Source organism: Taeniopygia guttata, chromosome 3 (genome assembly GCF_048771995.1).
Source record: "Taeniopygia guttata chromosome 3, bTaeGut7.mat, whole genome shotgun sequence".
In the NCBI taxonomy this organism is placed as follows: Eukaryota; Metazoa; Chordata; class Aves; order Passeriformes; family Estrildidae; genus Taeniopygia; species Taeniopygia guttata.
The window spans coordinates 71,403,086-71,428,764 of record NC_133027.1 but is presented as its reverse complement, the minus strand read 5'-3'; the positions used below and the strand labels follow the sequence as shown (position 1 = coordinate 71,428,764).

The 25,679-nt window shown below is 39.3% G+C and overlaps 1 protein-coding gene across 4 annotated transcripts in view; it reads right to left on the bottom strand.

Annotated features, from left to right (window-relative positions):
- The window catches only part of PCNX2 (pecanex 2), a 150,946-nt gene that overhangs the window by 124,700 nt on the left and 567 nt on the right, over positions 1–25,679 (bottom strand). For 3 of the 4 annotated variants that reach the window (XR_012055122.1, XM_072927114.1, XM_030268277.4), the window contains exons 2-8: positions 19,671–19,876; positions 17,178–17,292; positions 14,857–14,893; positions 12,941–14,227; positions 4,226–4,373; positions 3,912–4,057; positions 2,630–2,723 (exon numbers count right to left, since the gene is read on the bottom strand). Coding sequence is in view for 3 of the 4 variants with exons in the window: in XM_072927114.1 (XP_072783215.1) it covers positions 2,630–2,723; positions 3,912–4,057; positions 4,226–4,373; positions 12,941–14,227; positions 14,857–14,893; positions 17,178–17,292; positions 19,671–19,876 (2,033 nt within the window). In the remaining variant the exon portion in view is untranslated. Of the gene's footprint in view, positions 1–2,629; positions 2,724–3,911; positions 4,058–4,225; positions 4,374–12,940; positions 14,228–14,856; positions 14,894–16,418; positions 16,448–17,177; positions 17,293–19,670; positions 19,877–25,679 lie in introns of those variants that run through there. The other variant, XM_030268278.4, reaches the window with a different exon arrangement.

Sequence of the window (25,679 nt, the reverse complement as noted above, 5' to 3'; positions counted from 1 at the left end):
ACAGCTACTAGACACCAGCAACAGGTCTGCTGTTTCTCCCAACAACACCCACAAAGCAAGAGGCTTCTTGCCATCCTCTGTCCTGGGTCAGTTCTCCTCATAAAGAAGCACATCAGGGCACAGTCCATTCAAATCCACATGGTTACTCGACTTGTTCAACTCAGTTCAAAATTTTTCCCTTAGAAGTTGCTTAATCTTAACAGTATAAAGCAAGCATGATTGGTGGTAATTGTTTAAAGAGCTCATATACATCTACTGCAAACCTTTCTATTGCTCTCTGTGCTTATACTAAATTCTGAAATATAGGCTCCACGAGACCAAAAATCCACCCCTTCCTATGAAAGGAGGATGATATCTCTTTTGGCTAGGCATTAATTTTCTCCTGCATCTCTTGATTCATGAGATCTAATTTGGATATCTCATTAATGAATTCAGATATCAGACCTAAAGCTATTGGTTGTTTCTGCACCATTTCAAATGCTCATGAAGCTATACTATCAAAATCATGGTCTTCTCCTTAGTTAACTTTTTCATGGGCTGGCAGATAAGTCATGATCATCTCAGAGGTGCTTTATATGTCTCTTTTCTAATATCCTTCTATAACAGCAGCATCTCCTGTTGGTATGGACTACCAAGAGAGGGCTCACCCTCAAGAGAATAGTTTTTGTCAAGGACCATCTACAGACAGACACACAGAAGAGATTAAGTGAAGCATTCATTGATTACATCTCGTGCTTTATTTCATCCTATTTCTCTTTTTCTTCACTAATAGCCTTTCCTTCACTGATCATTTGGTTTATCTTTAAAAAGTGAAAAAGAAAGTAACCTGACACAACTGATGAGTAAGCCTGCAGGTGGGGACAGGGGAAAGATGCATCATTCCTGTACTGTCCTTAAAGCAGGTTTGCTCCTCCACTTTCTATATGCTAAAAGTGCTCTGTACTGTCTAAATACAAATCTACTTGATCGTGAACACCTAAAGAAAAAACAAAAACTCCTTCCTTCCTGTGCTTCAATCTACTCACAGATGGTAGAAACTGCCCACTGAACAAACAGCTCTCACTAATCTCTCTGGCCTAAACATTACAAACTGCCCCTGCAAAAACCAGCTTAAGCATACTTCAAGCTTCCTTGTCCCCTTTCCTCATTTTTCATATTAACTTCTGCTTTGCACTTTCCTTCATGCTACTCTCTTCTTGGAAAAGCTCATGTTCTGGCTTCCCACTGACTCCCACAAAGAAACAGTCTTGGGAACCCACTCCTTTTTGCTGATCTGTTCCATTCCCTGGTCTGAACTATCACTTTACTCTGAGATTTGCAGCAAAGGTGCTCATCTTAAGAAATTACATGCATGTAAATGCCTGTAAAGAATATCTGAACTTGCTTTTTTTAACATGGTTGAGTGGACCCCTTAAAAATAAACTTCATCCCTGAAGGTCTGCAAACCAAGACAGAGGTGTCACATAAGCATCTAGCAAAGGCACATTCAGCAAGACTTCTTACATGAGAAGGAAGATGGTCCTTTCTTGAATTAAAAAAAAAGTAAAGAGACAGAAAACTATTTCTGAATTTAGGACAAATTCACAGTTAGAGGGAGAGGGAGCAGAAGAGTGTTCTGTGCAAGGTGAAACAAACAGAGTTGCAAGAAATAAATAGAACTCAAGTGAAATATTTGATTTTTTAGGTCAAAACTGAATTCCACCAGGATGGTGGCCCAGGGGCTGGCTATTTTGCTAAAAACAGACAGATTATTTTTACTATTCAATTTTTTTCTTATTTTTTTAAATTCTTTGTCCACTGACAAATAAATGCATTATTCTCATATCTCTCATGCTAGCTTTCTATCTAAAATGCTAAAGCTATTTTTAACATGGTCCCAAGTTTTTCAAAACCCTCCACTGAAAGCCAAACACTTGAAGAACAATATTTGCTATTAAAAAAAAGACAATTCTCACTCCCTCACTCAACTTCTCCAAATCCTGTAAAACAGTATGAAAACCAAAATTATTTCATTAAAATACTTGTGAATAGCTACAATTCTTTTTGCAGATAAGCAAGCAACAGGTTACATGGAAGAGTGTGGAAACCATAATAATAAATACAGGATTTATATGGATCACTCCAAAAAGAACTTCTGAGAAAAGAAAATTGTTTGCATCAGCTCGTCATTGGAGCAGCAAATTATCATTAGAGATTTAATGCAAGGTGAAAGGCTCTGCTGCTAGAATCCACAGTTCAATGACTGATACAGACACAGCACTACAAATTTGTAAAGAATGCCACGGGGATGGGAAGCAAACAAGACAAGGTTGGTAGGACAGTCCCACTTACTTTGTTTACAATTTCATTTATAATGGCTACATTTGACTTTTGCTAGTCCCAGAAAAAAAATAAAGCCAAGTGCATAGTTCTGATTTTCATGTTCACTTTTTCTTTCCTGTATTCTTACAAAGTTGTCAGTGTTTTAGCAGAAAGCAAAAAAAATTTCCCACTTTGACTTCTCTAGAAAAGGTTAGCACATTTATTCACCACTACTCCGCTTCATATGCATCTTTCACAGCTACAGTTTTATCGTTTCCAGCAATTAAAACTTTAATTTCAACATTTTTAAAAATAAGGGCTTACTTACTGAGCATTTGACATACAATCACAATTTGATAGCTGATGTCTAAAATTTCCTTCCTTCTGACAGCCAGCTTTTAAGTAGCATGATCTGATTTCCCCTTTAGAAAATACAGAGGGAAAAAAATGTCAGTTCAGTGATGCAATCATTTGTGCATACAAAAAATTTATAAAATACATTCTACGTCAGGCACATTTATAAATAGAGATTTTTCAGTCTGTGCATTAGGCTCATTTTAGATTTCAGAAAGCAAATTAACATTTGAACAACTGAAAACCTGAGAAAAATCAAAACACAGAAGTCACAGTGAAAATTTAAAAGGCACACAAATTAAACACAAAGCACATCGATTTGTAGAGTTCACCATAAAATGTGACATCAGATTTCCCTCTTTCCATTCACAAAGATGAGGTCAGGAGGTACAAAGCAGCAAAAAGTTCTGCTACAAGTGCAGCCAGAGCTCCTCCCTGTTTGCAGAGGCAGCATAAAGCCAAGGGTGGCTGGTGGCTGACCCAGAGGCTGCATCACCTGCCCCACTGGCAGCTGCTGTCCTTCTGGCCACAGCACAGCTGGGCTATAGGCTGCCAGCAGAGCCAGGCAGAAAATCAAAGTATCTCCAGGGCCACAGACCCAGTACCATGAGCACTCACTCCATGCTGGTTTTGAAGGTAACTTTAAAGGAAATAGGGCTTTTGGGGCAGCTGTCTTTCAGAGGGATGAGCCAGTACCTCACAGGGCACTAAACAGGGCTCAAACCCATCCTACAGCTTCAGACTCTAAGAATAGCTTCAGAGCAGTGTGATCCCAACTATATGTGTGGGGCAAGACTAGGGCACTCATTAAATTTCTTTGAAGGAGTAGCAGATCACAAGTACAAATGACAACAAGCACCATCATACTAAGAGGTCAGTCTGAGCCAGCTGAAGAACAAAACTGTAAAAGGGAGTCATACTTTGCCCAGCCAGATCAGTGCAAAACCTCTTGTCAGGCAGAAAATGCCAGGGGTTTTTCTGATGGGACAGAAGTTGTCTTCTGGCCTAGCCAGCATCTTTTGAGGCTGATGTTTGGAAGATAAACTTTAGGCACTGTAAGGCTCAGGTCTGTGATGGTCATTGGTGGATCTGGGAAACTCTATTGCTCATGTGACTTTAAATTACCAAGCCCTTTTTTTTTGCACATGAAGAGAAAAACATGCAACCAGCAACAGACGAGAAATATCCTTCCAGGACATCTGAACTGTTTAGAAATTTCTTCATGCATTGCAATTATCCCAACTAGATAAACTCACCATTTTCATCTATGAACACATGCATGGCATCCACGGAGAGCTCATCTTGCACAGATGCCTCAGGTCCACTTATTACTTGCAAGACAGAACTGTCTTGCTGAGAAGTTACTCGGTAGATTATCTGCCTTTGCCTGCTGCCCTGGTAACTTGACACAAAAATGTTTCAAAACTACTAAGAGGAACTTTTTTCTTGTTCTCAATAAAACAAAAAGAAAGAGAGGTTAATTAAAAGTTTATGTCATTTCTACTCAGTGAAACAAAACAGCTTACATCATATCTTTGAAGTACAAAATTGTAAAGTAAACTGGCCTTACAGTGCTGCAAATTTGGCAGACTCTGGTAGCACCGGACTAGTACTAGCACGATCTTGGCTTTGTACATCTGATCTTTCCTGTTTAGGAAGTTGCTCACAGTGCTTTTCTGTTCCCACCATTTCTTCTTTTCTCTCCGTCATCTGGCTATCTGGAAAACAGGGCAGTGAAGTGGAGCCACTCTCCACAAATTACTTTCAAGAGTTTCATTTGTAAACTACTGAACAAGAGCACCTAAAAATGAAAATTAAAAACACTGCAGAATTTGCAAGTTTTACGGAAAGCACTACCATTACTTAAAACAATACAACCACAAATCTGGATGAGGCAGTACTCTGACACTTATGAATGGGCCGTTTCAGGAACACACTGTCTGAAGTAGAGGACAAACAAGAGAGAATTTCTGCTTTGCTTCTCCTATTGTTTCAGAGGGAAGCAATCTGTTCCTAATTTAGGTAAGAGACTGCTTCCCTGGGGGCTGTAATTTGTTCCCAAGATGTGTATGCTGGCAGTGGAAAAGCAGAAGCACTGGCCCATTCCCCTTTTACAGAAGGGAAAGCAGCACCTTCAAAGGAAATAGAGCTCTTGGACAGGAAAGCAGAAAGCTGCCTAATCTCTCTTCCCCACTGACCACACACCTGGTGCAGGATGAAGGGCAAACTGGCAAAACAATTCCACAGCAGATTATCTTATGCTTGGAAAATACAGATCTATAGATTTAAAGATACACATAAAATATCTGTCCAATTTCTACTACTTTGAGTACAATTGTATTTATATTGCCTCTCTTCCCATGCAGTCATTTTTTTCATATATATGTGTGTGTGTACAACATATTCATGGTGAATAGTGAAACATTATTCAACTGCACTTTGTTTATAAACCAAAACAATTATCTGTTAGGGTTTTAAAGTGCAACTAAGACAATGATTTCATCAGCACCCTGTGCAGTTGTGCACTTAAATGCTTTAAATGGAAAAAAGGGGTGCTTGTTGGATATGCCTCAGTAAATCCTATAGCTTTTTGCACCAAGCAAAGTGTATTGAAACATACTTACTCAGACTTCTTGCAATACCTGCTGTTTAAACACCTCAGATCAAGGAAAAAAACACAGAAATTTTCCCCCACTGAAAATTCCATATCTCATCAATATAATTACCATCCTAACCTGTAAGAATCACCAGTCATGAAATAGTGGTGTCATATCTTAGTTGGTCTAAGGATAAAACAGAATGAAGGCTTCTAAAAAGATGTTTTACCTTTTAAAAGGTCAGCTGAAGCTGATAAAACTGAAAAATTAAACAAGTTTTGCATACGCAGACCTTTCAGATCATCTGTCTTGTTTTCTTTTGCATCAGCTGATCTACCAATACATTATTTCTATAAACAAACCTACCTTCATGAGCTGAAACATCTCTACAGCAGTTTCAATTCACAGGACAAAGCCTCCTCACACCCTAGAGCCTGTGCTATAAATACAATGAAACAAGCACAAGTTTGGTGTATGGAAATACTTTGTTGTGCATGGAAAAATTCAATAGGTCTTCCAGGTCTATTTTATTCTATCTTGGGGTGGGGGGAAGGCATTTAGGGGAAGAGACAACAATTTTTTTCTCTCCTAGGTAAAGACTTAAACTCCAGTTTAAGCAGAAACTGTGTCATTACTGAAGCACCCCCTTAATGATGTAACCATACCTGTGGGTGGTGATGGAGCCACAGATACCTAATCAAAATGACCTTCCTAATGGCTTGGCCTGTTCAAGCTGTAAGAATAATTGATATAGATCAGAAACTGTGGTTTAAATAACCTAATTGGTCCCATAGTGCCCCAAACCAGCTTTAGGGCTGGAACAATTAAAAAGATTTCTTTAAATCTGATTATCTAGTGGTTTCAGAATATGCTTCTCACTTTTCCATTCCAAACCACAAGCCTTGCAGACTTCTTTTTCCTGCTGTGGTAAAGAGTCATAATAACAAAAACCTAAACATATTGCTTCTTACAGGCTTTATTTGCCACTCAGGCAATACCATGGCGATGAGTACTTCCAACACTGGAAAAGTCGGCCATGATGGCTGTGTGACTGGTTTTCAAGATTATTACTCATCTTCTTCCAGGTGACTTACACCTTCAGTATTTAAATGAAGATAGAGATGTCTAGACTAGGAGTGCCCTGACAGAGTACGCAATCGGCTCTACGTCACCAAATGCTCCCTGCATGGAAATTGTGCTGGCAAAGCTCAAACACCAGGAAAAACCTTTCCCAAGTGCAAGAGCAGACTAAAGAGGACAACACAGCAGTGCATTTGCACTTTTCCCTGTCATTTACCCTTATCCACTGCTCCACACGTCTCCAGCTCATGCATGGCTGGGCTCACAGTAGTATCAAGATCAGACCTAAGCTCTGCAATAACCACATAATTTATCTGGAAATTACATGCCACATGACTCAGACATGTGAGGTGTAACTATCAGAACTCATGGCTAAATCAGTCTTGGGGCAGGGTGATTCAGAAGAGTCCTGCATAAACAGCCAAGTTTTGGCCTGTACACTGTTTTCATATTTTGATAGAGCTTAAGTCACAAGACAAGCTTAAGTTACCATGGTAAAATACTTATGAAAATGAACAATTCTTACAGGTCCCATACATAAGATACTTTCAGTAAACATTTTTCCTGCACTAACAACTTTTAATAGCATATCAACATTACTTACAAGTATACCATCCCAGTGCTGACAAATAAGCTCCCAACTTAAAGTGGTTAAAGTACCATACTTTCTTTTGCCATGTAACTTTTTCACTTGTAGAACAGATTTGAAGCATCCCAGATCTTTATAGACAAACCCTTGTTTTACCCTAGGAGGAGGCTGTGGACAATTTTACAGCTGAAATGAAACAGCCTTTATACATATGTTTATACAGTGAGTCCAGAGAAGGGCCACCAAGACGATCAGAGGGATGGAACCTCTCTCCTGCAAGGAAAGGATGGGAAAATTGCCTGAGATTTCAGCCTAGAGAAAGCTCCAGGCAGACCTAATTGCAGCCTTTCAGCACCTGAAGAGAAACCACAAGAAATCTGAAGAGGAACTTTCTACAAGTGCATGTAATGATAGAACAAGGAGGAATGTCTTTCAACTGGAAGAGGGCAGGTTTCGATTGGATATTTGAAAGGAATTGTTCACTGTGAGGGTCTGAGGAACTGGTACAGCTTGCCCTGCAAAGTTATAGATGCCTTATTCCTGGAAGTGTTCAAGGCCAGGTTGGATGGGGCTCTGAGCAATCTGGTCTAGTGAAAGGCATCCCTGCCCAAGGAGAGGGGTGGGGGGGTGTTGGAGCTAGGTGATAATTATTAAGGTGCCTTCCAACCTAAACCATTCTTTAATTCTGTGATACAGGAATCACGAAAACCAACCATCAGTGTATCTCAACTTTAAAGTTGCCTTATTATTAGCTAATTAGAATTAAATTTTATTACTCCACAACTTTCCTCCAAAACATTTTTACTATTTGTGGTCCCATACTGGAGTCTTCCAAAACTTCTTCCTCATCTTTTACTTACATATCCCTATTCTAATATTCACAGCTCACTCCTGTAAAGCAAAACACCACTGCTGTCATAATTTTGAACACCATCTGGTTTGAAACCTGGGCAAGATGAATTAAGCTAATTAAGCTTGTCTCTCTTCTGTTCATTAATTGCTTTGCAACAGAATCCACTTTCTTCAACAACATTATGCTCCAAAATAGAAATTTTCACTTTAAAATGTATTTGCTACATGTTCAGCCACAAAGAAATTATTTCAAATTTTTAATATGCTTTTGTTAGTACCAGCAGGAAACCAAAGTTCTACAAGCTGTGAACCATGCCATTCATATATGTGGATTATAAATCCTAAGAACATCCCTAATCCTTTCTTCACCAACTGCTTTAGCAGAAACATCTAGCTTATGCACTTTCTTCTCAACCCGAATTTGCCTATTATGTCACAAATACATTAAAATAAAAAACTGACATTCAAGCTGGTCATCCACCAAACAATGGGAGTGCCCAGGGAATACCACACTGTCCAATAATTGTTACAAGAGTTCAGTATAGACAGTGAAGCAGCATATGGCATTATACATTAATGAGGATTGCCACATTAATCCTGAAGCAACAGGAAAAACTAGCAATAGGCATTGTACCTGCTACAGGAAGTGACTTGCTTGAAACAATCTCCTGTGTCAGCAGCAGAGCTAGGAATTAGTCTAATCACTGTACCTACCAATTATATCAGAATACAGACCGCTGAAATAACATCATATATTTTTTGCAGATATCAGACTTGTCATCATATATACTACTACTTCTTTGACATAAAGACTGAAATTTTAAAATTTTAGCCTGTCAAGCCTTACACATTGAGCAAGAGATTCAGAGAGCTGAGCTCTGCACACCAGGTTTCTCCATATCCAAAGAGGTGCACCACATGCCATGTGGACCCTCTCTGGCACAAGAGTCAAGGGTGATACACAGCTGCTCCAAGAGATGAGCTAGCACAAAAAAGGCAGGGCTTTATTTTCTAGGTGCTACCCACCTGCCAGCAGAATCACCTGCTGTCACTTCCCACCATGACTGTCAACTGCACCAGCGACTCAATGCACAAGATCCCTCCTCCCCCTGACTATATGGCGTGTGATAGTCCTATTTCTCACATGCAAGGAAAAAAAAAAAAGTCTAAAAATAACCACAGGAGCATGTTGGAGTTTTTTTGTAGGAAAAGGGTAATTGTTTGGGATCCAGAACAACTCACTCGAGGTTGTGGTTTGTGCATTGCCCAGAATGATGAGTACCTTTTCTAAAAAGAGCCTGCAAAACATCTAAATTGGGGCCATGCAGCCCTGGTTTAGTTTCTCCTGCACCAGTCCCCACCACTCCCACGGCAGGCTTTGCTCCCTGGGTGATAATACTGCCTGTCCTAGATTACAAGCCAGCTGTGCCAAAGGGGACCTACAGCAGGCTTTGCCCTGCATAAGTCTGATGCACAACTGTTCTTACTTGGTTCAAGACACATCAGAGGGGCCCAAAGCAGCCAATAAACCCAGGTTTTATTACACCTCTAGGAAACTGAAAGAAATTTTGCAGTTGCCCTACAACACACTTTCATCATGTGGGTGGTGTAAGTGTGATTCAAAATTGAAAGGACACTGGTCTGAAAGTCAGTTTAAGCAAGTGTCAGTGGTATTTTCTCACAATCTAGAAGTGGAGTGGCTATAGAACAGCTCTTAGAGCTTTTATATCCTGTATTTTAACAGGTTAAATCTGGCACCCTTAGAAGTGTAAAGAAAGGCTTTAATTTTCCCATGCTGCATTTTACCAAGCTGTCTACTGGCAAAGGCTTATGTGGTTGGGATGATAACTCTTCTGTTTCCACAGAGCACCCAAGTTCTGTGAGGGACCACCCATAAAAAAGACCCATCCATGACATTCACTCACTTGCAAGACTGTTCTGATGAACACATTTCCCCACCTTCCACAAATTCTGCAAAATGTCAGCTTTCTTTCGCACAGCTCTGAATACCGAGCTTTCCAGGAATCTGCCAAGTTTTTCACATTGCCTAATAAAAATCTTTCTGGGGTGCATTTCATGCTCATTTGGACCAGACATATATTGTTAACTTTTGCCAATTAGACAGTGTGCAAGGTTAAAAGAATAAAAACCAAACAGAACCAACCTCCTCCCTCAAAACAACTGGTGCATAGCTTGACTCTGTATTCCCACACACACACTTTTCTTAACAACCACTCTAATGTGGGAATAATGTTTATTCAGATCTGTTCCAAGATACTATATTATTAAAGCATATTTGCAATTGCAAGGCTGTAAACAAATTAAAGGCTTTCTCATTCCTAAAATTCAGTATTGCAAAGGGGAAGCTGCCTGTAATGACAGTAATTTATTTCAACAAACAGCACGTTCTGACTAGGCTGGAAAACAAAGCCTACTTGCTCTTAAAAATAACTGCCTTTGAACAACCTCTCCCAAGCTCAAGGAATTCAGACTGAATCTCCTTTTTCCCACAGCACCAGTTCAAAGTGCAGAATCCACAGCTGCTATCCCTGCTCCTGCAGGCCACCCCCCCTTCCAGCTCCTTGTCTGTTTCTGGATGACATTTGCTGAGTCCACACTGCAAACAGAGACACTTGAATGCAGCTCAACTTCACTATCTCACAGAAGTACAGACTTCAGAAAATAGGAAGATTTAGAATAGATATTAGGAAGAAAGTCTTTACTGTGAGGGTGGTGAGGCACCAAAACACATTGCCCAGACCAGATGTAGATCTCCCATCTGTAGAAGTGTTCAACGCCAGGTTGGATGGGGTTTTGAGCATCCTGGCCTAGTCCAAGGCATTCCTGTCCATGGCAAGGGTTTGGAACTGGATGATGTTTAAGGTCTCTTCCAAACAAAACCATTCCATGATTCTATGAAATTCAGTCCAAGTCACTAAATGAGAGCTTGGTTTGAGGGAAAAGCAGAATTCTTCTGTTTCCTCATTATTATTAAGAATCTTGTTCACTAGGTCTAAAGCACAATAACTACACACACACTAGTAAGTTTTGGGGTTGGGGTTTGGTTTTCACTGTGGAATCCAAGTTTGACTTATTCTGATTATTCACTGCTTCCTTTCATCCAGCAACCTTGACCGTTCATATTACCTGAGGGTACTTGTCTGAAAGGCCTTTCTAGATTAGCTGCACTTTCTCTTTTTTAATTTTCATTTAAATTTACCCCTAAAATTCTCTTTTCGAGCTAAGTCACATCACTCAGAAGTAAAATTATTGGGTAAACACTCCTTTTTATGGCTGAGGATCAGAAAAAAAAAAAAAATCACTATCTGTTTGTTGCACCCCTCACATTGCTGTGTGCTGCTGTGCAGCTAGGTGACTCTGCACCCCAGGAATCCAGCAGGGCTCAGCAGGCTCAGGTGAGAAGCAGGGCTTGCTCAGCACTTGTCTTGGGCAACCAGAGCATAGACTGGAGCCAGCAGGGCAGGCTGATAAACTCGATAGAGAAGGACAGAAACTGCAGTGAACAATAAACAACTTGAGAAGGCGGGAGAGATGGGCAAGATACACCAGAAGAGAGGCAGCAGGTCTAGGAAAAGCAAAATTCATTTCTCCTGCACTTACCCTTCTCTCAATTCCTTCATCAGATGGAAAGAAGAGAGTGTACCAATATGAAGAGGAAGACAAATAAGGAGGTGGCACAGGAGGGGAGTGCCTAAACTGAGAAAGGAAAGGCACAGAACAAGAAAAAGTGAAAGCAAAAATGGACACAGGTGAAAGATGGAATGAGATGGGGGTGTAATACATTGGATAGGACAGACTTAGAGAAAGACAGAGCGAACGGTAAATGGAATCTAAAAGAAAATTACCCATTGAGAAGATAAATCTACTATTTTTTTAACAAGATAAAAGCAGACATTCCACAATAGTTTTAAAAACCTTTCAAGTTAGTTGGGCATTTTTCATGTAACGGAAGGTTTCTGCAGGAGCAAGCTGGTGGAACAGGACAGAGCAGACAAAACAGGAGTGCCAAGCTGTTCTTCTGTTCTTCTAGGGTACCATCAAGTTTTTTACCTTCCATGCAAACTAAGTATTGAGACTGCATCCTCTTAGGCTTTCTTAAAACAGCTTATTATAGGAGCTAAGGTAAATCAAACATTTTGGAGAAGAGGAAGATACACGTTGCCTTATTTCACTTTGACTCAGATCTTCTAAGCTGATTGTGCTGATCACTTGGGGAAGTATTCCAAGACTGCATCTGCCTTCAATGTACTGTATCTCACATCCTCATTACATGGCCCTACTAATTTTGCTGGAGGACTGCTAGAGACACTACAAACAACCGTCCTTCCCAACAGAAAAGAGTCACAAGAGTTCAGTGACAGCAATGACAATGCTGATTAAAAGCAGAAATTTCTACACATGAGCTATAAAATGTACTGCATATTCATTTTTAAATTAGCTGACTGATTTTGTTTTAAATAAAGGCCCTCTTGATTAAATGGAAACTTGCATGGGAATATACTATTTTTCATTAAAACACTGGGGGCTTTCAGTGCAAACAGCTAAACTTCCATCCTTAAAATGCAAATATTTTCATTTTAAGTGACTGAAAATTAAAACTCTTCCCTATTGAGAATTTTTACCTTTTTTTTAAATTATAAGCCAACCCACAACCACTCAGGAAATTTAGAAATATATATGTATGCATGGACACACGTGTTAGCTAAAAGTTGACAATTCCAGCTTTCATACTTAGAGGCACACAGACAACTCCTCAACATGCACCTGGTAAGATGTGCAAGGCAGGCGTAATACTGTAGCTACACACATTTTTGCACACTTCTGGTACTCCAACAATCCAGGCACACTGTTTTAGTACAGAATACTAAATACGTACTGGACACTAAGCTTATCACTAGTCTCCTAGAGGAAGAGAAACAGTTTTCTTCAAGAAGATAAAAATACTTTAAAACTGCAGCTGACACTATTCACACACTTTCAATGAACCACTTTGTCTCACCAAGTCCAGACCTACCCTGGCCCTATTAGCAAAACCAGTCTTTCTCTGGGAATTTTTCTTACTGCAGATATCCAGCTAAGCTGCTCTAAGTAATCGAACTCTTCACAACATCGTTATTCCAAAAGAATTTTAATCCATGCATAATACCTCCAACAAGCCCATTTTCCTTTGTTGTCTCTGTTTTGACAGCCGATTGATTAGATGTCTTCATCTTTGAGGTATTAATGGATTCCAAGAGGGAGACAAATTCTAGGAAGTTAGATTCATTGGGCATCTGACCTTCTTTAGCTTCTAGATCTGATTTAGAGGTTGGCAAGGTCTTTTCTTTGTCAGATACCTCCACAAAATTCTTACTTAAAAGCACGTCTGTCCCACTGTCTACACTCAGCACCCGCATGTGCCTCTTTTCATGAGCAGTTCTGCAGGACTGCGGGTCTAGGTTATGCAAGTCTTCCTTAGAGCTTAAATCCACAGTATGGACATTTTCCAAAGCGTTTTCCTGATTTGGATCTGAACAAGTGTTAGTTTCTAGAGGTGTATTTGCTGGGTTGCTGAGCTCCTTTACTGCATCACCCGATTCATAGCCAGAGCACTGGTTGGATGACAACTCTGCCCTCAGCATTTCTGGAGTTCTGTCACTTTCACTAACTTCTGAAGGCTTAGCTTTACTGTCATCAGAGAGGTCAAACGTAATAACAGGGATTCTCAGCTGTTCATTAGTTTGCTGACTTGACCAGCCTGCTCTAACTACACCAGAGTCAAGGGCTGAGCTTGTTCTCTCACTTTCCAGGGCCTGTAAATGGACAGAGCCCGGTAGGTCACTAAGGGTGGTGTTTGGTGTAGTACTCATTGTGATGACAATTTTAATGGGCTCGCACAGCTGGTCTTCAGGAAGAGAATTGTCCACAACTGCAACAGCAGTCTCACTGTCTGAGCAATCAAGGTCATCATGGCTATTACCAGCATTGCAAGAACTTTCCATCTGCTCATGCTCTTTGGTTGAAACAGCATTGAACTGTGAGCAGTTATTGGTAATTCCTGTCTGTGGTGATCCATCTGGCAATCTCTCTCTTTTGTAGCTTTTAGGATTACTTAAATGGTCTGAAATAACTGAATTTTCACTGTCCCATGGCTCTGAAGAAACTCCAGTCCTTAAAATATCACCTTGTGATGAAGAAATATTGGAGAAGTTTTTAGCTACATCTCTGTCCACAAGAATATCTTGGGATCCATGGTGGCCACAAGGCTGTCCATTCAATCCTTTTTCATTTACTCCATCACCAGGAAATGCTTCCATAGCAGCTGGTTTTGTTGCTATTGCTGATGTGGTGGCACCTGAATCAGAGGTTGTAGAAACAGGTAATAGATCTGCTTTGATACAGGGTGAGGTAGATGAAACTGGTGGTGTAGCCTGATCTTCTAGTACCACAACGCCTAAGAAAAAACATTTGGGCATTAGGTCTCACATGAACACTAAGCATTATTAAAGTACAATCTTTAACAACAAAACCTGATCTAGAGCAGAGCAAAGGAAGCACAGATGACACAGCTGATTAAAACAGCTCTAAAGCAAGGAGGGCTTTTTTCTGGTAGCTACATATGAAATACTTAAAATATTAAGACATCTCAAGCACTGGAAGTGCAGGCAAAGTAAGGTGTACTGGAATATACAACACAGAGCTAAAGGCTGGTAATCACAACAGAAGTTTACAGCCACATGTTCAAGGGTTTTAAGATGCAATCCAAGTGTTCGCTTCCTAGTTTAATGCTTTATAAAAGCTCAGAGCTTCCTAAGAATGTGGGGCACGGCTCTTTCATCTCCCTGTATCAAAATGGGGAGAGCTATTTGCACACCTCTCAAAAGGCTACATCCCAAACAGCTTGGCTGACAGTTGAGAAAGCTTTGTCTGTTAGAATACCCTTGAAATTTAGTTCTGGCTCTTCAACTCGGATCCTAATAGGAGGCACAACAGAACCTGCCATAGGGTCCTCTGTGCCATTGCTTTTTGTGCCAAGCAATGATTAAAGAACAGTTTAGCAGACTTATAAAGCTGTTCAAATACCTCTAAGATCTTCAATGGTTTCCCGTGTTGGCAGGTCCTAAAAAAATGAAAAGAAACACACAAGATTAACATGGTCATTTATTAAATTCTGTTGGGAAAAAAAAAGCTCTATCAATGTAGCTATCATTAGCTATCTAATCAAAGGTTAATTACATAATTGGTAAGCTGCTTAGAATCACTGAAATTTGAACATGTACCTTGCACAAAATGCAAGGGGTGAGTGAGGGAGATGGTTATAGAACAGTCATGCTCCAAATTGCATCACTGAAGTTGTGTGTGATTTGGAGGAGGGGAAAGAAAAGCAAGATATTCTTTAAAAAATAAAATTGCCTAATCCAGATTTTTTTTTTTTTTAATTATTAAGGAATAGAACATTCCACAATAGATCTGTTCCACTTTTCCAGCTATGTGTTTCCAAAGCACTAGAATGAAAAGTTTGGCCTCTAGCATTGATAAGTATTTCTCAATGGAAAACCAGAGGACAGAGACATTAAATTAATATAAAACCATTTAGATTCCAAGAAAGCTTTGAAGTCATTTAGTCCAAACCCCTCTGCCATACACACACACTCAAAGCAGGTACAGTTTGAGCAGGGTCATCTCCAACAGAGCTTTGAAAATCTCCAAAGAAGGAGATTTCACAACTTCTCTGGAAAACTTCATCCAGTATTTGACCACTCACTTGGTAGGGAAAAAAAAAAAAAAAAATCACACAAACCACCAAAAACCAAAACAACCCCACACAAAAGACATTAAATGCAATTGATCTAACTATAGTTTTCCATGGCTGCAACTGGTTCTTATCCTGCCACTGGGCATCTCTGGGAAGAGCGTGCTCAATGTGCTGTGTAACTTACTATAGTAAGCTCTACTTGTATGGTTACAAAAGAGTTTAGCCTTACAAAGGCTGAAACATCCCATCTGCCTGTCCTCATACATCACATTCCTCAATCACCTTGTTGGTCTTTGCCGGATTCTCATCAGCAGGTCAATGTGCCTGGGAACTAACTGGGGAGCTCAAAACTAAGCACAACACCCCAGAGGAATACTTCAGGTGTTCAAATTCAACAGTCTAAGTGGATAATTAAGAACAAGACGTTGAAAAAAATGACAGACAGACACCAAAATCAAGAGGAAATTATTACTATTTTCTAAAATTTCATGGTGGTATCCTGGCAGCAAGAATAGGACACTTGGTTTGACAAGACCCAATCTACATGTTTGGAAGTGGGAGACTAGGATGAGATCCCAGAAAGGCATAGGTTTGCAGAATGGACAAATACCAGAATACTGGAGAGTAAGACAGAAACAAGGTGAAAAATACTTTACCTCATTAAAAAAAAAAAAAAAACAACCAAAAAAACCCAAACGAAAAGAACTATTAATGTCTCTGAATCACACAGATGCTACAAAAAGGTAAAAACACTCCAGGAAATGAAGAAATAGTTCTGATTCAGATCAGGATTTGAGTAATTTGTAGTAAATAGGGATAAAGGGTGGGTGTGGAGGAATATGAAGACAGAATGAAGTATCAAATAGCCACTTATTCAGAAATCACTAACCATCCTCTGCACTGACTGAGGCACGAGTCCTGTAGAAAAAAATAGCATGGTATCACATAATTAAAGATGTTATCACAGTATGCAAGGGGAGTAGCTTAAGATTACACAGTGTTATACTGTTTCTTAATTTTTTGAAAATTTCTTCAACTTATCATGAGTGTTTCCTATTTTTTTCTTTAATAACATTTACATACATCACCTTCATCACTTCATATACCTTTTCTTTATAAAGCACAGCCAATGGTGTTGAGTGCAAATATATGTACTTTTAACCTCCTCTAGATATCTCCTTGATTTAAATGGCTTTTATGCTTTGTTTAAATACGGAAGAGATGTTTTTGGTTCATTTTATAAGCATAAGTCTAGTTACACAAAACCAAATTATTAATGCTACAGGAGCAGATCCCTTCAGAGGCAACAAAATAATGCTGATTGCATTAGCCTCTCCCTCCTCTCAAAGCAGCCCGAAAAAGCTAGTTGCTCTTGGCAAGATTTACAAAGGCCACTTGCTATCTATAGAGCAGAGAGAGCCCTCCTAAGAAGTGCAGCATTATGTACGACAGCTCCAGCTCTGCAAAGCCAAACCTTTAGGACAAGGCTGACTGGCAGCAGTGGCATACCCAGTAGATGCATGGAATGACCCTTCCTGCTTGGAGCAGGCCTGTGTTACAAGCAATGAGCAGCTGGCAACACAAAACCACGAGTGGCGAGTGCGCACTGCTGAGGTGAGGACGCTGCTGGAGGAGTGCGCATACTAACCGTGGCTCCAGGTGAGTCCTGCGAGTGTGGGGCCTGCACTCTGGAACTGTCAGCAATTGTCTGGGTAGAGCCATTTTGGCTGGTCTCACTGACGACATGATCCCCCGAGTTATTGCTGAAGGGGAAGCACACAAAAAATAAGGCAATGCTTCTTACCACAGGGCATCACAAGGAGCTTTGGGAAGCAACTCGCATATAAGAACAAAATGGGAAGAAGTAGCACAGCACAATGAAGTAACAGCACTTCTTTCCCCTCCAATGATAAAAGCACAGGGCTTTAAAAATATTGTAACACCTTTCTGCACTTCCTCACTAAGACAACTTGATAAAACCAAACGAATAAAAACCCCTCAATGTAAAATTATTATGGTGTTTTCAGAAGTAGAGCTACAAGAAATACAATGACATCTCTTCAATCTCCCTATGCCTATATAATGCCATTTAGCCTGCCTGACACACAAACAGATTTATTGACACAAAAGATGATTTGGGGCTTTTCCTCAGACATATGACAATCGAAAGCTACTCCTTTCACAATTTTTATTTTGTAAGCCCTGGAGTATGTAAGCCTTATCTAATTGCCTGTTTATATGGAAATCTCCCATAACCAACTACTTGAAATACAATCATTAGATCAGAAAATAAACTTTTTGCTCTTGTCTAGGCAAAGCAAATATACCACCATTCCTAATTTCATATATTATAAGGCAATTTATTGATCAGTTCCTTTGTGGATACACTAAACTATCCACTAACTCCTTTTACACATATCTCCTACTAGGTTTTCCATGGATATAAGCAGGTATTTTTGGACAAAGTTTACTATCAATAACCTACAAACATTCTCTTTCTCAGGTATAGAACAAGAAAAAATCATTTTAACAAAAAAACAAAACAAAAAAAAACCCACAGTGAAATGTTGAAAAGCATGGGGCTGGGCTTTTCTATTTGTTCATGGGGTTGTTTATTTCACAAAAAAATTATTTTTAAAATTCTAAAGCTGTATATAAGCTATAAAATTATTTATCTGGGGGCCTCTATCATCTTTCCATAACATTTTTTTTAGTTAACTGGCTCAAAAACTTGTTCAACCAACCTGCTGACTATCAAGGTCTTTTTAAAAAATTCTGCCATCCATCTAGTCAAAATAATATTAAGATCTTTATTTTCTGACCAAGTACTAATTAATGGATTGTTGTGCATACACAAATCAACCTAGGAGGAACAGTCAGGTGATTTAACATGCAACTTTTAAGTTATTCTACCTTCACTTCTCAGCCAAAACAGCCTGAAAGGCATAACCCCATCTAAAATAAAAATGTTGTATGGTTAGTGACACACAGAGGCATTTCTCAGAAGAGTCTTGATGCAGGCAAACCTTGACTGTCCCAGCAACATCACTACCAGGAGTGTAGCACAGATGTGCATGTGTAAAGACACAGAACAACAGTAGCACAGAGGAATAAAAACTATCTTGATACTACTTAGCTGGCACAGAGCTAACAATAGCAAATGCATCAAAAAATACCCAAAGGTCTTTTATACAGAGCTCTCTGTTGAAGCTTGACTGGTAGTTTTAACAAAGCTACTCAATTTAAGCATGCTTTGGACACTTCTATGCTTCTGTCCCTTTTAGATACCTCATTTCAGCATTTTTTACATCTGCCATAACACTTGATATCACTGAAAGCCGCTCGACACCTACCTTCATTTCTTTGTGTGACTCAAGCTTGAAAAACCAGCAGGAACATTCTACCAATACACAAATCTGCCAAACATCTGTACTACTCTCCATCTCACTATTGTTTTTACCTTTAATACTATCACAGCCTAGAAGCAGCCTGATGGATTATATGCAGCAAAGACTAATAGTACTTAGCTCCTCGGTAGAGAAGCTACAACAGCCTACCAAATGCCCCTGAGAAATAAAAGCAGTACTAGCTTTCCTCATGAACAGGGTCACAGAAGCATCATAACCAGTCACAATAAAACATAAGGGGGAAAAGCAACCTACACATCTAGGTGTGATCTGAGAGGGAAGTTACTAAAAGCACACAAAGGCAACATGAGGTTGCTTTGGCTTCCAAAGCCATCATATTAAAGCATTTTCTTTACCAACAGGCGCCTGCTACTTCCTTGCCTCTTCCCAGCAGGTAAGCACAGTAGGAAGAAGCAAGCATTTAAGGCTTCCCCAGAAAACTTCTGCCACATTTTCTTCAGGATCTGTTAGCACCTCCAGTACATATTCTCCTCTACTACCTTCATGGTGCCCAGCTGCTGCCCAGCCTCTGAATCAGGTGCAGCTCTGCCTGCTTCACCACAAGAACATTTCAGCTACCCAGCTGAAAAGCACTAAGCAAGTTTTTGAAAGTGTCATTCTTTATACAGCTGTAAGGAATAGTCTTGCTTTCAAGAGACATTTCTGCTGAGCAGGACCATGGTGAAAACTCACCCATTTTACATAATGTGCCAGCAATGCAAGGAAAACCTTACCTACAATTTGAGGACTGAACCGCTTCTCCTTTTTGAACCTCTGTATCTTTACATTGCCTTCCATTTTTTCTTGAGAGCTTTTGTTGAATTACTTCGCCTTTATCAAACATAAGATGCAAACGGTAGCTGATCACCTTTATTACCGTGAAGAAAACTGTCACCAAGCTGCAGTACACAAAAACTGTCACTGCATTTGCTGGAAGAGCCTACAGAAAGAAATAATGAGGACACAATGATAACAGTTTGCTTTGAGAAAATGCTGCTAAAACTTCTAAATACAATATATGTATTGAGTACTGCTCACAGAAAAGGTTTATGTGTTTCTTCAAGTTTCAAACCATTTCACAAGATTTATTCTTTTTATTAGCTGTGGATATAATTTATTATCAAAATCAGCAAAATCTCACCATTGACAAACATAAAGCTTTTTAAAATACTGCCATCCCATGTTAATGCAGCTGCAGCCTTTCCTAAACTATAAATTCATAAAAATACAGACACAAAATGAAACTTAGTTATCTACAAACACGAAACCTTTAGAAAAATTCTGTTATCTTACTCTATATGTAAGTTATGACTCAATAGTAGAACACTGTCCTTTGATGTCCATTTCCTAATGCCTCACAACATTTTCCCAAATACCTTAACCACTGAGGAATTTTAAATAATTAGTCAGGACTAGTCAAAACAAATGAACAAAAACATAGTTAGAGAGGCATCCTGTCCCGGCTGACATTCAAGGAGTGAGAGATTGGCTATATGATACTTAGTTGCCAGCTGGGGTTAAACTATGACACAACCTCTTTGAATTCTTTTTCTAAAGTACATAATTGTTAATTTGCAGCTGTCTGTGATCTGTTTGATGATCTGTGATGAGCACCACAGCTCTTAGTCATTAAAATTAATTATAGTTCAACTATAGCATGTAAAGTTCTTTCACAGACATGACATACTAACAACTTTTTTATATACAAATACTTCCTTACAGTAAATGGCAAATCCTAGCAATGAACACTTGCAGTTATAATTGAAGTACCGAAGTCTTTACCATTATAGTCATGGAACATGCTTATGTATTGTCATTACAAAGCTGCAATCTCACAGTGAGTTTAATCTCTCTTAAAGTTTCAGGTGTTTTATTTAAACAGAAATTTACTACATTCTCACACAGGAACAACAACAAAAAACCCAAGCAATATACAAAATAAAAAAAGGTTTCCAATACTCAGGACTTGCTAAAAACCTGCTGAAGGTAATTTTTAAGATCAGTCTTTAGTTTGGGAGTAAATCAATAATTTTTTCAAATTCATAAATAAATCACCCCGACGACACAGATAAAGGGAAGGGAGCAAGGCATGCTTATTTAATCTTTAGAACAAGTCACCACATTTATCTTGATGTTGAAATTAATATGTTGAATCATTTCTGTGTTGTGACAAGCAAGTGGGATGCAATTCTGATGCTGCTTTTGGCTCACTGGGACTTCATACCATCAAGATATACAAGTGAATATATTTTCAGGCAAATCCTTTTTTATGACTATTCTGATTCAGATACAAAGAATCTATTGCACAATAGTGGAGGAGCTATTTAGGACATATGTACTACCAATGATCCCTAATAGGACAGACACAACTTTCTACAAGTTGAGGCTTAAGTCTGGTAAGAATACTTCACGGTACTGTGTAAATACCAACTCCCAGCATACCCTTCAGTTATTTAGTGAACTCAGGCCAAGAGAGGATCCATTTGCAAGGTCATGTTCTCAGGGTATAAGGCTTAGTAGATGAGGTTGAAGAACTTGAGGTTAAAGAATTTGTGGTTTATGACTAATGTTTTTACAAAACAAGCAAGAAATTGCTTGGTTTCACAGAGACAGCCAATTATCTGTAATGACTGTTTAAGAGAGATTTGTTCACCTTCCAAGGAATCTCTTCAAATATACACTAAAAGGCACAGTTCAACCACTCATCATTAAATAACAATTCTGAATGGCCCACTAAGAAAAGAAGTGCTTTACAGGTGACATTCATAAAGCTTAATAAATATTATATGAATAATGTCAAGAGGACACAACTAAAATAGATTTCCAGTAGTGCAGCCTATGCGTGCCATGCTACAAGAGAGGTTCAAAGGAAGCTCCTAGATTTTTGAGTGGAAAACAGGGCCAGTTTTAGCAAATGCTGAGTGCTGCATGCCCTCATCCCTGCCTTGTGACCAGACCTACAGGAGCTGTGCCCTGAGCCAGCCCTTGGTCTCTGTGCCCATCTGGCCGGGACATGCTGTGCTTTAGTGTGCTCACCACACCAAGACTGCCAATGGCCAGTGCACCTTTAATATTCTGAATCTTGGGGCAGGCTGAGTACTGCAAGCCAGTGGGCTGCTCCCTGTCGACATGAGGAATTAGGAGAAAGATGATAATGGAAAGCCCTCCATTCTCTGAATCAGGCCTCTTGCATAAGGTACCAGTGTCATATGACTGCAGTTGGTGTTCTCAGGGACAGACAGGTGAAAGCTATCAAATCCACGCTGAGGAGGAACTGAGTTACAGGCCACTAAGGAATTAGATGATAGAGTCACTTTTGAAGTTTTAATAGTTATAATTAGCCTGGTTTTCTATTAAAATGAGGTTTTATAATGACACCATGTGTCTGTGTATTCATCATCTCCCTCCATCCCCCCTGTTGAAGGTAGCCAAAGAATTAAAAAGTTATTCAGCAAACTTTAAGAGAATACACCCCACTGGGCAAGGTCACAGCAGCACACCTCCTCCATTAATGAGAGGAACCCACATAGCTCTCTGACCTTTTGATGCCACCTCAGTGACAGGAAAAGCTTCAATTGAGTTGACATCTTATTAGAAGCTATGAAAAAAAAAATCCACAAATACAAATTCATTAGAAGGAGGACTTCATGACTTCCCACAGGTTTCTATGGAAGCTGTAGCCCTAGTTTTCTTCATTCTTTCATCCCATTAAAAACTCTACCATAATGTACTTTTTGTTCTCCAGTAGCTTCTGTTGTTGTACCCTGCACCAGAATAGCGTGGGGTCACAGCCAGAAATGCAGGCTGGTGTGCCCCAAATGTGGCCCAACTTACTGCTGCAAATGCAACAGGGTTGACATCACCACTTAAGAAGCATCTTTGCTTGGGGCTTCTGCCTGCCCAGAGATTGTTCTCAGAAGAACAGCCACATTCTCCTTCACGTGTCTATGGCATTACTGGAGTAGCACAAAGGTGGAAGTGACTGAGATATGTACATAAAGGTAAGTAACCTTTGAACAAAATACCACGCCTTGTAAATTGGGCTGCATGATAAAGGGTGTTTAGACCCAGATGCATCCCACCCATTGCTTGAGCCTCTGAGGCATCTAAACCAAGGCAGTGGTGCATCTGGGCCTCACTGTCTCTGGTGTGCTACAGAACACAAATGGGGAAATACCAAACAAACGTTCAGTCAGCCACTACCAACAGAGACACGCATAGGAGATATGACACTGGAGCCAAAGATCCGTGTTTATCTGTAAATTAAGGTGAATCAATATTAAGAGGTACCCATCACACAATATAAAATATGGAAAAGCAGGTAGCAAATAAAATTACAGGGGTGTACATTGAGTTCTAAGTGTGTCCTACCACACAATAAATACAGTACATAACAGGGTAGCCTATCTCTCTGCTCCGGAGATATACGTATTCTTAACTTTTGCAGAAAGATAGAGTGGGGTAAAAGGCAGCCAAGTGGGACTGGAAGCAGCTGACACACTGCTAGTTTTATCACAGTTTACCTCTGAGTAATTTATGTGTCCACACCCTTATATTGCCGTGTTGTACTTCTATCACAGCAAGATTTGAAGATCTAGTGTGTGAGAAGTAACAAGCCTGTAAGTTCAAGGGTCCAACAAAAGGCAGGAGAAACATTCAGTACATTGTTTTGGGCAGTCACCCAAACACAATGCACATTCTCTTCCAGCTTGTAAAATAAGCTATAGTACAAGTATTTCCCGAAGTTGCATCTCTAGGTCACTGGTGTTTTACGGGGGCTGAATTCAGCCCGGGGGCTGAATACTAAAGAGTTATCACTATTTTCATGTGCAAAACACCTAGGGATCCTCAACTGTTTGGTGGAACAAGGAAACTTTCATTCTTAATATATTATGAAAGTTAATAAGGCACAGTTAGAAGAGATCTTATTATAATTTTGAAAGTTGATTTGAACAGCAATGATGCTCCAAATATCCAATGTACATTTTTAATGCTTAAATGATAAAGAAAATGAAGTAATGGAAACACAGAGCTGCATTTTCAGGGGTGGGGAAAGCTAATCAAGGAATTCTTAGTAGCAAAGTAAACTATGCTGAATAAGCTAGAGAAAGAAATTCTCAATCCACACAACAGAAACAACTTGATACTTTAAGCTTCTCAATGCTACTGTCAGCATGCCTCTGCTGAGCCACTGTGAAAAAACTAAAAACAGATGGATGAGTTTTGACACTTAATTCAAATCACAGTTTCAGAGAGACTTCCTGAATTCAACAAAATATTATCCCAAGCAAATGAAAAATTTAAAAAGTAGTAGTCTGATCTGTTTTCAAGAAACTTCACTGACCGCTTTTGCTGAATCCAAAATATTGGTGTCAAGTATGTAACATAAATATCACCCCAAATATTACTGAATATTATAAACAAGATTTCTCATAAACCAGAAAAAAACCTTTATCTAAAAAGCAGGTTCAAGTTGCTAAGTGGCAAGAATAGATGCCTTGCATAAAGTTTACAAAGCCTTAGAAACAAGCCACTTGAAAACAAGAAAATATGTAAGAACATAATTACTGTTAGGTAGCCATCATAATAAATGCTTTATTCTTATCAAGGACAAATAATTCCCATAGCAATATGTTAGCTCAAGAACACAAGTCCTGCATTTAACCAGATGATTCATCAGAAGGTCAGTCAGTCTGCAGAAAAACGCAAGTCCATCTAGAAAGGAAAGATGATGCCCAAGAGAGTTCAGTAGATAAGTTACATTTTCTCCCCTTTAAAAAATGACTTCTACCTTAGCTCTGACCTACAGTCCAGTGTTCTTCTGTGCAACCCCCACACTTTCTTCAGTTCAGAAGTTTCCCACAATTAATCCTTCCAAATACATACTTATATCAACTGGGACAAAAAAGTTAGCCTTCAATTTTTTTCCTTTTTAATCACATTTATGACTTGGACAGCAAATCCTACAATGCAAGACAATCTTACAACTTGCTAGTTTGCATAGAAAATATGCAATCAATCAGAAGAAGCATATTGTTATTCTGGTTCATTAACTCCATGAGACATTCTTACAGGAATTCACTGCAATCCATGCCACAAAATCCAATACCAATTCACATTTAAAAATACAAGATTTGGTTTCCACTGGGATTGCAAGGAGATTCATAAATGCTCTTTCCTTTTGATAATCAGGCCCATATCTGACTATGTAGGGTGAATAAACCTATTTAGAAGTTGAGAATTTAGTTGAGTCACTACAGGAACCAAAAGGATGGAAACTGCTTCTAACGGAAGCAATATTACCCTATAATCACTGAAGGACACACCAAAATAGATTTGATGATCCAGCATACTTTAAGCTTTTCTCACACAGTAGGAAAACACACAAAAACAAGAGCAAAAGTTTCCAGCTTTTCAGGAAAATAAATTTTAAAGTCCAGCAAACAAACTTCAGTTATTATCACTTGCAAAGTTTAAATTTCAGCACAAAGGGAGCTGCATGTCACAAAAGCCATGTGATTCACGAGTGACATTCAGCAAGGCGTATTAATTAAACGGTATCTGGATTTTTCCATTTATTTACCCTTCTCAGCAGGTAAGACTGGATCAAACTTAAAAAAAAAAAAAAAAAAAAAAAACCACCAAAAAACACAAAACACCTGTCTCCAAACGAGATTTTTGGACAAACGTCCCCACGGTCATTCAGCACTTTCAGAAGCCAGCGCTGCACCCCTACCCAACTC